Below are 15427 nucleotides of genomic sequence, written 5' to 3' on the forward strand. Positions count from 1 at the left end.
AGAAACAGGAGGGAAGGGAGAGTGAACAAACACCTTGGTGAGCGGGGGAGAGGCGGAGGAGTCATGGAGAGTGAGAGTGTATAGTGAAGGAACGGACAGGCAGACGCGCCAAACGATCCGCGGCCGGCTGCGTCTGCCCCATGATAGCCCCACAACGCCTCCCATGCAGAGACCAAGGATGGTGGGTCTGGGATCCCGGACTTCACCACGACCATCCGGCTGCTTAAGCAACGGTGGCTGGGGCTCGGGTCGGTGTCCGCGGGTCCAGCAGTGAGGGCGGCGACGTGCCAGCCCGTGGCGGCCAACGTACTAGCTGGTCCGGCCCCGCCTCCATCGCTGGCATGCAGGTGGCCTCAGCGCCTCAGCGTTCCCAGGCTTGCAGGACTAAACACGCTACGCGTGCTAGTGGCTGTACAAGAATGTAACAACTCTTGTATATATAAATAAAAAAAAAAAACTCTACCGGACGTCGGACGGGAAAGAACTCGAGTCCGCCTGCGAGCAACCTTCGGCTCACAGGCGGAACCCGTCTGATGCGAGGCGGAGATTACGTCCAGGCTGTTCAGGTCAGAGCGAACGCGGTGTTGACCCCTTGACGGGCGCCACGAGGGAGACCTGAGAGGGATGGCATGTGCCCCACGTGCATCGGTCCAGGAACTCTCGGGCACATCTCTCAGACCTGCCTTAAGACCCGCGGTGCTCAGGTGTACCGTCATGACGATATCACGCAGTACGTGGCCGGCAGGCTCAGGCAAAAGGGTGAAGCGAGAGGTGCGAATTCCCAACAAGGAGTCACATTGTAGGCCTGGCATCGTGGCATACAATGAAACTGACGCTACGACCAATGACACCCATGTCTCGGCCGATAATTTGTCGCTGCTTATACAGCACGTGTACAATTTCGACACGTACAGTACCTTCGAGATCTACAATAGGGTCAAGGAGCACACTGGTGCAACCACTGTATCCAACTCTTCCATTACCTCGAATAAGAAGGGTGGGTGGAATAGAAACTGTGTCCGTGCCTTGCTGGTCAGGAGCGATTTTGAGATGTGCTGTCAAGGCCCAGACCTGGACCTATTTCATCTACAGGATGTGGTCCACAAGCACGGAGCGGGGCCGCCCTCCGCAGGCCCCAGGATGGCACCTGGAGGGCTGGAGAAGGCTGACCCTGCATGGCAGCCACACGACTACCTGTAACACCGGAGAGTCTACCGAGGTACCGCTTCCAACTGTCTCACCCAAGGGCGGCCGACCTGACCGAAGCTGTGACGTTGGGGGTCCGCCGGACGGCACCAGTCCCACTCCCCGCTCTGGGGCACAATGTTAAGAGCTTACATTATGGGTTTGCTTTTATTGTCTTGTGCTTATTAATATGCTTTCGTCTTAAAGTCTTTGACATTTTGCGTTTTTCCATTACCAATATGTTATTGTTATCATTTTAACTTCGGTTGAGGTGGATGACCTACTAACACTTGGGCCTCTCCAGTTTTAGCTTAGTAAAGCGTTAGGCTTTTGTTATCTAAAGCGAACCTGCTGTCAATTGCTTGTGCATTCGAGGCTGGTCTGGCAGCACTATGCTGCGACACACACGGGGGAAAAGTAAACACCAGTCTATCTTCCACCCCGTGGCACACAGGCCGCCCGCGTAGGACGGAGCTCTGGTTGCTTTCCGAAGCGGCAAGGATATACAGGCAGAAACAAAAAATAATAATAAAAATAGCGTTGATAACGCAGGAAGCATCAAGGGAAATAATATCCCCAGGCTAAGGTCTTGGGTGTTCGTGTCCGGCAGGCGACTCTCCCTCACCCTTGTTGACACCTCAAGAAGGAAAGATGATCTTGAAGGAGGACCAGTTTATGGGAGGGGTTGTGATCACTATCATGACGGAGGAGTGTGTGTGTGTGTGTCCTCAAGGTCACTCATGTGCAAGTCTCTCACCTCTTGAAACCATCAGCATCAATCACCAATATATCCTCGTCTGGTCCTTCCATATTTAATTATTACTACTTTATATATATATATATATATATATATATATATATATATATATATATATATATATATATATATATATATATATATATATATATATATATATATATAAATATATATATATATATATTTGTTGTACCTAGTAGCCAGAACGCAGTACTCGGCCTACTATGCAAGGTCCGATTTGCGTAATAAGCCAAGTTTTCATGAATTTGTTTTTCAATTGTTTTTCTCATGAAATGATAAAGCTATCCGTTTCATTATGTATGAGTTCATCTTGTTAATTTGATTTAAAACTAACGTATTTATATGATCGTACCTAACCTACCTTACCTAACCTAACCTTACCTATGGGACTCGAACCCCTACTGCCAGGAGCACTCTACGATATCGACCTCGGTCGTGTTGGTCGAGTGGTTAAGGTGTCCTGTACGCCAAATGCAGAGTGCTTCTGGCAGTATGGGGTTCGAGTCACTTCTGGGGTGTGAGTTTTCAGTTGCATATATGCCTGTAGACCATTCAGGCTTGTTCGCATTTGTGTTACTCACGTGTGCCCCAAAGAATGAGGTGATTTGATAAAATACCATGCCCAAGATTACCATCAGAGTGCCGGCGGGAGGATGGAGAATTAGCCTCGGCTACCATCCTCTTTTGTCCGGTCGTGTTGGTCGAGTGGTTAGGTAAAATAGTCTAATAGAGGCTACAGGTGTTGTGTTAGTTGACTCTTCAGAGGTTGCATGGCGTTTCACCTTCCTTTTTATGATGTCTTCAACGAAACCATTGGAGAAGCCGTGAGGTTTCTCCAAACAAACATAAGAACGTGACTCAGTGCCAATCGTGACTGCCCAGACAGGTATAATAGGAGTGTTGTCAACGCTTACGTCGACCGTGCTCTCAGCCACAGCTCAGGATGGAAGGAAGTCGACGAAGAACTCTGTAGGGTAAGGCAGGTCCTAGTCAACAACGCCTTCTCCAATGGTTTCGTTGAAGACATCATAAAAGGGGAAGGTGAAACGCCATGCAACCTCTGAAGAGTCAACTAACACAACACCTATACCCTCTATTAAACTAGTTTACAGGAACTTCTTTTCCACAGCTCATAAAACGGAGGAAAGAGTCCTGAAAGATATTGTTGATAGGAACGTTATCACGACAGGCTAAAATCAGAAGATAAAATTGACGATTTACTATAAAACCAAAAGAAACGGCCAACCTACTCATGAAAACCATTCCAGACACAAAGCAGAACGCCTTAAAGGGGACCAACGTCGTCTGTGCCTTCAAATGCCCACTTGGGGACTGTAAGCCCCAAAGAACTCAGTATATAGGCAAGACAACAACATCTCTTTCCTGGCGATTAACAATGCATAAGCAACCGGGCTCCATTAAGGAACATATAATCTCTTCCCACAACCAGACCATCACCAGAGAAGTCTTAACAAACAACACAGAAATCATCGCTAGATACAGCGATAGCAGGCGGCTTGACATCTGCGAGGCACTACACATCAAGAAGTCAACACTAGCAATCAACAGTCAATTGATGCACAACTATATTCTACCCACTTCAAGACTCCGCTCCAATATAGAAGCATCGAGAGGAAGTATGGGCCAATAGGCCCTTTGCAGTTACTTCCATTCTTCCCTCTAATTTATTCAATTAATACCCAATGTTCCATGTACTGTCTTGTGTTGGTCAAAAGTTTGTTCACCTCATCCAAAACTGTTGCAACATATCACCTCACCCAAATGCGAGTATATAAGACAAGCTGTTTAAGTGTTAGCATAAGTAAAACTGTTTAATGTTTTCAGGTTACAGTTCTGTGTGTGTAAACTAAAGTCTTTGAAAATGTAATAAGTTATTACGAAACGCATTCACGCGTCGCATCAAACTAGACATAAAAATGAATTTTGGATTATTGATTTTTCAATTACCATCGACAGTAAAAAGAAGCATAAAAAATATTGAGAAATATATTATAATATATAACACTCTCTCTCACCCTACACTCTCCCTTACCCAGCATTCTCCCTCACCCAGCACTCTCCCTCACCAAGCACTCACCCTCACCCAGCACTCTCCCTCACCCAGCACTTCCCCTCACCCAGCACTCTCCCTCACCCAGCACTCACCCTCACCCAACACTCTCCCTCACCCAGCACTCACCCTCACCAAGCACTCACCCTCACCCAACACTCTCCCTCACCCAGCACTCACCCTAACCCAGCATTCTCCCTCACCCAGCACTTCCCCTCACCCAGCACTCTCCCTCACCAAGCACTCACTCTCACCCAACACTCTCCCTCACCCAGCACTCACCCTCACCAAGCACTCACCCTCACCCAACACTCTCCCTCACCAAGAACTCACCCTCACCCAACACTCTCCCTCACCCAGCACTCACCCTCACCCAGCACTCTCCCTCACCAAGCACTCTCCCTCACCAAGCACTCACCCTCACCCAGCATTCTCCCTCACCCAGCACTCTCCCTCACCAAGAACTCACCCTCACACAACACTCTCCCTCACCCAGCACTCACCCTCACCCAGCATTCTCCCTCACCCAGCACTCTCCCTCACCAAGCACTCACCCTCACCAAGCACTCACCCTCACCAAGCACTCACCCTCACCAAGCACTCACCCTCACCAAGCACTCACCCTCACCCAGCACTCTCCCTCACCAAGCACTCACTCTCACCCAACACTCTCCCTCACCCAGCACTCACCCTCACCCAGCATTCTCCCTCACCCAACACTCTCCCTCACCAAGAACTCACCCTCACCCAACACTCTCCCTCACTCAGCACTCTCCCTCACCCAGCACTTCCCCTCACCAAGCACTCTCCCTCACCAAGCACTCACCCTCACCCAGCATTCTCCCTCACCCAGCACTCTCCCTCACCAAGAACTCACCCTCACCCAACACTCTCCCTCACCCAGCACTCACCCTCACCCAGCATTCTCCCTCACCCAGCACTCTCCCTCACCAAGCACTCACCCTCACCAAGCACTCACCCTCACCAAGCACTCACCCTCACCAAGCACTCACCCTCACCAAGCACTCACCCTCACCCAACACTCTCCCTCACCCAGCACTCACCCTCACCCAGCATTCTCCCTCACCCAGCACTCTCCCTCACCCAGCACTCTCCCTCACCCAGCATTCTTCCTCACTCAGCACTCTCCCTCACCAAGCACTTCCCCTCACCCAACATTCTCCCTCACCCAGTACTTTCCCTCACCCAGTACTCTCCCTCACCCAACACTCTCCCTCACTCAGCACTCACTCTCACCCAGCATTCTCCCTCACCCAGCACTCACCCTTACCCAGCATTCTCCCTCACTCAGCACTCTCCCTCACCAAGCACTTCCCCTCACCCAACATTCTCCCTCACCCAGTACTTTCCCTCACCCAGTACTCTCCCTCACCCAACACTCTCCCTCACCCAGCACTCTCCCTCACCCCGCATTCTCCCTCACCCAACACTCTCCCTCACCCTACACTCTGCCTCACCCAGCACTCTCCCTCACCCAGCACTCTGCCTCACCCAGCACTCTCCCTCAACCAGCACTCTGCCTCACCCAACACTCTCCCTCACCCAGCACTCTCCCTCACCCAGCACTCTCCCTCACCCAACACTCTCCCTCACCCAACACTCTCCCTCACCCAACACTCTCCCTCACCAAGCACTCTCCCTCACCCAGCACTCTCCCTCACCCAACACTCTCCCTCACCCAACACTCTCCCTCACCCAACACTCTCCCTCACCAAGCACTCTCCCTCACCCAGCACTCACCCTCATCCAACACTCTCCCTCACCCAGCACTCTCCCTCACCCAGCACTCTCCCTCACCCAAGACTCTTCCTCACCCAACACTCTCCATCACCCAGCACTCTCCATCACCCAGCACTCTCCATCACCCAGCACTCTCCCTCACCCTACACTCTCCCTCACCCAGCACTTTCACTCACCAAGCACTCTCCCTCACCCTACACTCTCCATCACCCAGCACTCTCCCTCACCCAGCACTCTCCCTCACCCAGCACTCTCCCTCACCCAGCACTCTCCCTCACCCAGCACTCTCCCTCACCCAGCACTCTCCCTCACCCAGCACTCTCCCTCACCCAGCACTCTCCCTCACCCAGCACTCTCCCTCACCCAGCACTCTCCCTCACCAAGCACTCTCCCTCACCCAACACTCTCCCTCACCCAACACTCTCCCTCACCCTGCACTCTCCCTCACCCAGCACTCTCCATCACCCAACACTCTCCCTCACCAAGCACTCTCCCTCATCCAGCACTCTCCCTCACCCAACACTCTCCCTCACCTTACACTCTCACTCACCCAGCACTCTCCCTCACCCAACACTCTCCCTCACCCAACACTCTCCCTCACCCAGCACTCTCCCTCATCCAGCACTCTCCCTCACCCTACACTCTCCCTCACCCTACACTCTCCCTCACCTTACACTCTCCCTCACCCAGCACTCTCCCTCACCCAGCATTCTCCCTCACCCTACACTCTCCCTCACCCAGCACTCTCCCTCACCCAGCACTCTCCCTCACCCAACACTCCCTCACCCATCACTCTCCCTCACCCAGCACTCTCCCTCACCCAGCATTCTCCCTCACCCAGCACTCTCCCTCACCCAGCACTCTCCCTCACCCAACACTCTCCCTCACCCAGCACTCTCCCTCACCCAGCACTCTCCCTCACCCAACACTCTCCCTCACCCAACACTCTCCCTCACCCAGCACTCTCCCTCATCCAGCACTCTCCCTCACCCTACACTCTCCCTCACCCTTCACTCTCCCTCACCTTACACTCTCCCTCACCCAGCACTCTCCCTCACCCAGCACTCACCCTCACCCAGCATTCTCCCTCACCCAGCACTCTCCCTCACCAAGCACTCACCCTCACCAAGCACTCACCCTCACCAAGCACTCACCCTCACCAAGCACTCACCCTCACCAAGCACTCACCCTCACCCAACACTCTCCCTCACCCAGCACTCACCCTCACCCAGCATTCTCCCTCACCCAGCACTCTCCCTCACCCAGCACTCTCCCTCACCCAGCATTCTTCCTCACTCAGCACTCTCCCTCACCAAGCACTTCCCCTCACCCAACATTCTCCCTCACCCAGTACTTTCCCTCACCCAGTACTCTCCCTCACCCAACACTCTCCCTCACTCAGCACTCACTCTCACCCAGCATTCTCCCTCACCCAGCACTCACCCTTACCCAGCATTCTCCCTCACTCAGCACTCTCCCTCACCAAGCACTTCCCCTCACCCAACATTCTCCCTCACCCAGTACTTTCCCTCACCCAGTACTCTCCCTCACCCAACACTCTCCCTCACCCAGCACTCTCCCTCACCCCGCATTCTCCCTCACCCAACACTCTCCCTCACCCTACACTCTGCCTCACCCAGCACTCTCCCTCACCCAGCACTCTGCCTCACCCAGCACTCTCCCTCACCCAGCACTCTGCCTCACCCAACACTCTCCCTCACCCAGCACTCTCCCTCACCCAGCACTCTCCCTCACCCAACACTCTCCCTCACCCAACACTCTCCCTCACCCAACACTCTCCCTCACCAAGCACTCTCCCTCACCCAGCACTCTCCCTCACCCAACACTCTCCCTCACCCAACACTCTCCCTCACCCAACACTCTCCCTCACCAAGCACTCTCCCTCACCCAGCACTCACCCTCATCCAACACTCTCCCTCACCCAGCACTCTCCCTCACCCAGCACTCTCCCTCACCCAAGACTCTTCCTCACCCAACACTCTCCATCACCCAGCACTCTCCATCACCCAGCACTCTCCATCACCCAGCACTCTCCCTCACCCTACACTCTCCCTCACCCAGCACTTTCACTCACCAAGCACTCTCCCTCACCCTACACTCTCCATCACCCAGCACTCTCCCTCACCCAGCACTCTCCCTCACCCAGCACTCTCCCTCACCCAGCACTCTCCCTCACCCAGCACTCTCCCTCACCCAGCACTCTCCCTCACCCAGCACTCTCCCTCACCCAGCACTCTCCCTCACTCAGCACTCTCCCTCACCAAGCACTCTCCCTCACCCAACACTCTCCCTCACCCAACACTCTCCCTCACCCTGCACTCTCCCTCACCCAGCACTCTCCATCACCCAACACTCTCCCTCACCAAGCACTCTCCCTCATCCAGCACTCTCCCTCACCCAACACTCTCCCTCACCTTACACTCTCACTCACCCAGCACTCTCCCTCACCCAACACTCTCCCTCACCCAACACTCTCCCTCACCCAGCACTCTCCCTCATCCAGCACTCTCCCTCACCCTACACTCTCCCTCACCCTACACTCTCCCTCACCTTACACTCTCCCTCACCCAGCACTCTCCCTCACCCAGCATTCTCCCTCACCCTACACTCTCCCTCACCCAGCACTCTCCCTCACCCAGCACTCTCCTTCACCCAACACTCCCTCACCCATCACTCTCCCTCACCCAGCACTCTCCCTCACCCAGCATTCTCCCTCACCCAGCACTCTCCCTCACCCAGCACTCTCCCTCACCCAACACTCTCCCTCACCCAGCACTCTCCCTCACCCAGCACTCTCCCTCACCCAACACTCTCCCTCACCCAACACTCTCCCTCACCCAGCACTCTCCCTCATCCAGCACTCTCCCTCACCCTACACTCTCCCTCACCCTTCACTCTCCCTCACCTTACACTCTCCCTCACCCAGCACTCTCCCTCACCCAGCACTCTCCCTCACCCAGCACTCTCCATCACCCAGCACTCTCCCTCACCCAGGACTCTCCATCACCCAGCACTCTCCATCACCCAACACTCCATCACCCAGCACTCTCCCTCACCCAGCACTCTCCCTCACCCAGCACTCTCCCTCACCCAGCACTCTCCCTCACCCAACACTCTCCCTCACCCAGCACTCTCCCTCACCCAACACTCTCCCTCACCCAGCACTCTCCCTCTACTAATAAACCTGCACCTCCCCCCCTCCCCCCACAGGTGTGATCAGGTGTCATAAAAGATAATTGCAGGTGTGACTTGGTCATGAGGCTCTTAATTGACTAACCACATGTCGTTAGTCCCCCCCCCCTCCCCTGATCCCCTGCCCCTGTCCTCCCTCTCCCCTGATCCCTGCCCCTGTCCTCCCTCTCCCCTGATCCCCTGCCCCTGTCCTCCCTCTCCCCTGATCCCCTGCCCCTGTCCTCCCTCTCCCCTGATCCCCTGCCCCTGTCCTCCCTCTCCCCTGATCCCTGCCCCTGTCCTCCCTCTCCCCTGATCCCCTGCCCCTGTCCTCCCTCTCCCCTGATCCCCTGCCCCTGTCCTCCCTCTCCCCTGATCCCCTGCCCCTGTCCTCCCTCTCCCCTGATCCCCTGCCCCTGTCCTCCATCTCCCCTGATCCCCTGCCCCTGTCCTCCCTCTCCCCTGATCCCCTGCCCCTGTCCTCCCTCTCCTCTGATCCCCTGCACCTGTCCACCCTCTCCCCTGACCCCTGCCCCCTGTCCTCCCTCTCCCCTGAACCCCTGCCCCTGTCCTCCTTCTCCCTTGCCCCTGTCCCTGTCCCCCCTCTCCCCTGATCCCCTGCACCTGTCCTCCCTCTCCCCTGAACCCCTGCCCCTGTCCTCCCTCTAACCTGAACCCCTGCCCCTGTCCTCCCTCTCCCTGTCCCCCTCTCCCCTGATCCCCTGCACCTGTCCCCCTTCTCTCCAGATCCCGTGCACCTGTCCCCCCTCTCTCCTGATCCCCTGCCCCTGTCCCCCCTCTCCCCTGATCCCCTGCACCTGTCCCCCCTCTCCTCTGATCCCCTGCACCTGTCCCCCCTCTCCCCTGATCCCCTGCACCTGTCTCCCCTCTCCCCTGATCCCCTGCCCCTGTCCTCCCTCTCCCCTGATCCCCTGCACCTGCCCCCCCTCTCCCCTGATCCCCTGCCCCTGTCCTCCTCCTTCCCTAGGACTCTCTTCCTCATAACCCCCCCCCCTCATGCCGGCCGGCGGCTCCGGTCCGTAAACTAACACTCTCACTATCTCTCTCTCTCTCTCTCTCTCTCTCTCTCTCTCTCTCTCTCTCTCTCTCTCTCTCTCTCTCTCTCTCTCTCTCTCTCTCTCTCTCTCTAACTCTCTCTCTCTCTCTCTCTCTCTCTCTCTCTCTCTCTCTCTCTCTCTCTCTCTCTCTCTCTCTCTCTCTCTCTCTCTCTACTCTCTCTCTCTCTCTCTCTCTCTCTCTCTAACTCTCTCTCTCTCTCTCTCTCTCTCTCTCTCTCTCTCTCTCTCTCTCTCTCTCTCTCTCTCTCTCTCTCTCTCTCTCTCTCTCTCTCTCTCCTCTCTCTCTCTCTCTCTCTCTCTCTCTCTCTCTCTCTCTCTCTCTCTCTCTCTCTCTCTCTCTCTCTCTCTCTCTCTCTCTCGCTCTCTCTCTCTCTCTCTCTCTCTCTCTCTCTCTCTCTCTCTCTCTCTCTCTCTCTCTCTCTCTCTCTCTCTCTCTCTCTCTCTCTCTCTCTCCTCTCTCTCTCTCTCTCGCTCTCTCTCTCTCTCTCTCTCTCTCTCTCTCTCTCTCTCTCTCTCTCTCTCTCTCTCTCTCTCTCTCTCTCTCTCTCTCTCTCTAGCTCTCTCTCTCTCTCTCTCTCTCTCTCTCTCTCTCTCTCTCTCTCTCTCTCTCTCTCTCTCTCTCTCTCTCTCTCTCTCTCTCTAGCTCTCTCTCTCTCTCTCTCTCTCTCTCTCTCTCTCTCTCTCTGTCTCTCTCTCTCTCTCTCTCTCTCTCTGTCTCTCTCTCTCTCTCTCTGTCACTCTAACTCTCTCTCTCTCTCTCGCTCTCTCTCTCTCTCTCTCTATCTCTCTCTCTCTCTCTCTCTCTCTCTCTCTCTCTCTCTCTCTCTCTCTCTCTCTCTCTCTCTCTCTCTCTCTCTCTCTAGCTCTCTCTCTCTCTCTCTCTCTCTCTCTCTCTCTCTCTCTCTCTCTCTCTCTCTCTCTCTCTCTCTCTCTCTCTCTCTCTCTCTCTCTCTCTCTCTCTCTCTCTCTCTCTCTCTCTCTCTCTCTCTCTCTCTCTCTCTCTCTCTCTCTCTCTCTCTCTCTCTCTCTCTCTCTCTCTCTCTCTCTCTCTCTCTACTCTCTCTCTCTCTCTCTCTCTCTCTCTCTCTCTCTCTCTCTCTCTCTCTCTCTCTCTCTCTCTCTCTCTCTCTCTCTCTAACTCTCTCTCTCTCTCTCTCTCTCTCTCTCTCTCTCTCTCTCTCTCTCTCTCTCTCTCTCTCTCTCTCTCTCTACTCTCTCTCTCTCTCTCTCTCTCTCTCTCTCTCTCTCTCTCTCTCTCTCTCTCTCTCTCTCTCTCTCTCTCTCTCTCTCTCTCTCTCTCTCTCTAACTCTCTCTCTCTCTCTCTCTCTCTCTCTCTCTCTCTCTCTCGCTCTCTCTCTCTCTCTCTCTCTCTCTCTCTCTCTCTCTCTCTCTCTCTCTCTCTCTCTCTCTCTCTCTCTCTCTCTCTCTCTCTCTCTCTCTCTCTCTCTCTCTCTCTCTCTCTCTCTCTCTCTCACTCTCTGTCTCTCTCTCTCTCTCTCTGTCACTCTAACTCTCTCTCTCTCTCTCTGTCACTCTAACTCTCTCTCTCTCTCTCTCTCTCTCTCTCTCTCTCTCTCTCTCTCTCTCTCTCTCTCTCTCTCTCTCTCTCTCCAATAGGGTTGCAGTTGTGGTGTTCAAGAGATAGTCTAGACTTATCATTACCATTTACTAAAGGTTGCATCATTGAGAGGGCGGCGTCACCTCTCAGAAGGAAGAGTTACGAGGCTGCTCCCGGCCCCCAGCACCCGCACCTGGATTTACCTCTTCCGGTTCGTCGCTACGTAACCTTCGCTGCCTAATAAACTCGACCCTCGGGGCATAATTAAAAAAAAAACTTTTACGATTTCAACATATTTATGAACGTCATTGTGAATATTGAATTTCCGGAAGGAAGACAACAAGTGGGATATGTAGATGATGTCCTAATACAAGCTCCCACCTTGGGAGAAATTAAACAGTCCATTGAACTCCTTGGAAGGAAATGTGTTGAGCTCGGTTTCACTCTCTCCACAAACAAGACAAAAGTAAACTCTCATCACAAGCGGAGAGAAAATGAAGAACTACAAATTAATGGTGTAACACTTGAATGGGTTGACCACTACCCGTCAAACACACACCGAAACTACGACGTTGGTACAACGTTCGAACAAGTTTTAACAACACCTAACCAGTTATAGCAACCAATATAGCAAGTTGTAACAACGTTCTAATACGTCATAAACACGTTAAGCCAAGACGTAACAACTTTATTACAAGTTGTAACAAGCGGAAAATAGAGACAGTTTCGGTTTGTGTTTCTAGGGTATCGGCACCTTGGCGTCACTGTCGGCTCTAACAAGGGGAAGAAAGAGGAACTCAACCAACTTATAGGAACATGTAAAAGTCGACTCAGGGCACTGAGAGTAATGACCTGGAGAGGGCATGGGGTCTCTAATGGTCATCTAATCCTACCAATGGCAGAGCTGCGGCAGCATACACTGTAATTAGGAAAAACATCTTTTCAAAACGCAGGTGAAGAAGAAGCACGTATTGAGAACTATGCCTCCTCAACGCAAGCACTAAATGCCATTGTTATGGTGTTAGATTTCTTGAAAGAAACATTAATGGTGCAGTGATCTGCTCAGATTCAAAAGCAGCGCTACAATTTCTTAATACAAACCGGGCCGAGAATCTTGCGATAGTCGCTGTAATTAAGAGAGGTGTGAGGGTACTACAGGGAAGAGTCGTCAAGTTTCTGTGGATCCCCTCCCATGTTGGGATATGTGGGGATGAACCAGCAGGTGTGCTGGCTGCTGAAGGAGACCATATTGAATACTTCATACCCAAGACTCTTCTACAAATTAGAGGTATTATCAGGCAACATCACCGTGACAAGGTAACTGAGGAAAGAAGGATAGAAGAAAAAATCAGTGAATCTGTACGCTGGTACAAAGCAGTTGCAGCTGCCAATCCCAGTCAATATCGACGAAGGGGAGGTGGCTGCGGGAGGGAATCAGTAATAGTGAGAATCCGTCTTGGATACAAATATCAATGGAGATTCGGGATGGAAGCAACAGTTGTTCAGCGGAGCTGCAGAATCTGCGGTGAGAGTGATGGACACCGCCTTGATCAGTACCTGAGAGAACGTGAACATATGAGAGACATTAGAAATATGTGTAGAATAATACCCCCCCCCCCCATTGCTTGAGTTAGGAAAATACTATATGTCAAGTATAGATACTGTTCTTAACAGATTTCCACATTTTGCACCGGCAAGATAAAGTAAGTACTTAAGGGTTGACGAATGTTATTCGTCTTGTTATATGTCGTACCTAGTAGCCAGAACGCACTTCTCAGCCTACTATGCAAGGCCCGATTTGCCTAATAACCCAAGTTTTCATGAATTAATTGTTTTTCCACTACCTAACCTAACCTAATCTATAAAGATAGGTTAGGTTAGGTTAGGTAGGGTTGGTTAGGTTCGGTCATATATCTACGTTAATTTTAACTCCAATAAAAAAAATTGACCTCATACATAATGAAATGGGTAGCTTTATCATTTCGTAAGAAAAAAATTAGAGAAAATATATTAATTCAGGAAAACTTGGCTTATTAGGCAAATCGGGCCTTGCATAATAGGCTGAGAAGTGCGTTCTGGCTACTAGGTACGACATATATATATATATATATATATATATATATATATATATATATATATATATATATATATATATATACAGAAACATGCACGGTTTGCTTGCATGTTTAGAAGAAACATGCTTTTTTGAAAAACTGTGTTTCATGTGAGAGAAATCTTCGAAACCTCTTTACCGATTACTTTCAAATTTTGACACAATGTTGCATTTGAATAGGCGCATGTTTTTATATACCTACTATGTACGTGCTTCACTTGTGACAGGAAAAAAAACTATTTTTTTTTTTAAACATCGCCATGCGTTGCACGTAACAACAACACACACTGGAAATACTGTTATGAATTCCAATTTAATATTTCTGATTGCATTGATAGATTGAATTTTCATCGATTTCGATTTATTTTAATTTTCATTTAATTATTTTGTGTGACAATGTGTTGGAATTGAGATGTGTTGTTTACCATACCGTTTATACTTATTTCGTGAGTATAAGTATAGATGGCACACCTGTGACAGGTAAAAACATGTTGTAAAAAAAGAAAAAAACAGTGCCATCTGATGCTCGTAAGAGCAACACACGCTATACTAAACATGTTACGATACCATTTCAATATTTCCAATTTCATTATTAAATTGAATTTTCATAGTATTAGATTTATTTTCATTTTGATTTAATTATTTTGTGTGACATTGCGATGAAATTGAGCTTTATTCATTACCATACCGTTCATTTCATGAGTATAGTTTATTTGTTTAATTTTTTCTTTGTTTTTCATTTCGTTTTTTAATTGTTTTCTTATATTTCAGTGATGGGAACATCAGATCACTTGATGTTCCCAATTTTCTGATGGGAACATCAGACCATTTGGGAAGGCATCGGACGAGGGAGTGGGGAATAGTGGGGAGGACGAGGGGACGGAAGTGAGAGATGGTGGGGAGGACGAGGGGACGGAGGAATGGCGAATGGTGGGGAGGACAAATGGACAGGGAAAGTGGCTGAGCCACAGCAACGCGTGGCCGGGTACTGCTAGTATATCAACCCGTTCTCGCACTTGCTGTAGTCAATATTGGCTTATTTAATAAGTGCATATGTGACATACTAATTGATTGTGAATATTTTAGTTTAAAAAACTTCATAGAAAACACCGACCTCACCTAACCTTCTCAGTATGTTAAGATAAGCATCTTATTGCTTCTTATTTACAATTATTACTTAACCTATCAACGGTATAGGTTAAGTAATAATTGTAATTAAGAACCAATAAGATGCTTATCTTAACATACTAGGAATGTTAGGTGAGGTCGGTGTTTTCTATGAAGCTTTTCAAACTAAAATATTCACAATTAGTATGTCACATATGCACTTATTAAATAGGCCAATATTAACTAAAAGCAAGTGCGAGAACGGGTTGAGTATATATATATGGACAGAGTGTCTTTCACCCTGATGCTCCTGTTACCTAGCAGTAAATAGGTACCTGGGAGTTAAATAGCGGTTACGGGCTGCTTCCTGGGTGTGTGTGTGTAGGGGGGGGGGGTGGAGGGGGGAGAGAGGAAAATTAGTTAGTAACAGTTGATTGATTGATAGTTGATAGGCGGGACGAAAGAGTAGAGCTCAACCCCCGCAAGCACAACTAGGTGAATACAACTAGGTGAATACAACTAGGTGAATACAACTAGGTGAATACAACTAGGTGAATACAACTAGGTGAATACAACTAGGTG

At 50.8% G+C, this 15427-nt stretch overlaps 1 protein-coding gene across 1 annotated transcript in view; it reads left to right on the forward strand.

Moving 5' to 3' along the window:
• Positions 1-714: 714 nt before the first annotated feature.
• The window catches only part of LOC138354531 (uncharacterized), a gene marked incomplete at its 3' end in the record, with an annotated part of 54339 nt that continues 39626 nt past the window's right edge, over positions 715-15427 (forward strand). Inside the window, exon 1 of the mRNA XM_069308893.1 lies at positions 715-1196. Coding sequence (XP_069164994.1) covers positions 715-1196 — 482 coding nt within the window. The remainder of the gene's footprint in view (positions 1197-15427) is intronic.

Source organism: Procambarus clarkii, chromosome 63 (assembly GCF_040958095.1).
Source record: "Procambarus clarkii isolate CNS0578487 chromosome 63, FALCON_Pclarkii_2.0, whole genome shotgun sequence".
Classification (NCBI taxonomy): Eukaryota; Metazoa; Arthropoda; class Malacostraca; order Decapoda; family Cambaridae; genus Procambarus; species Procambarus clarkii.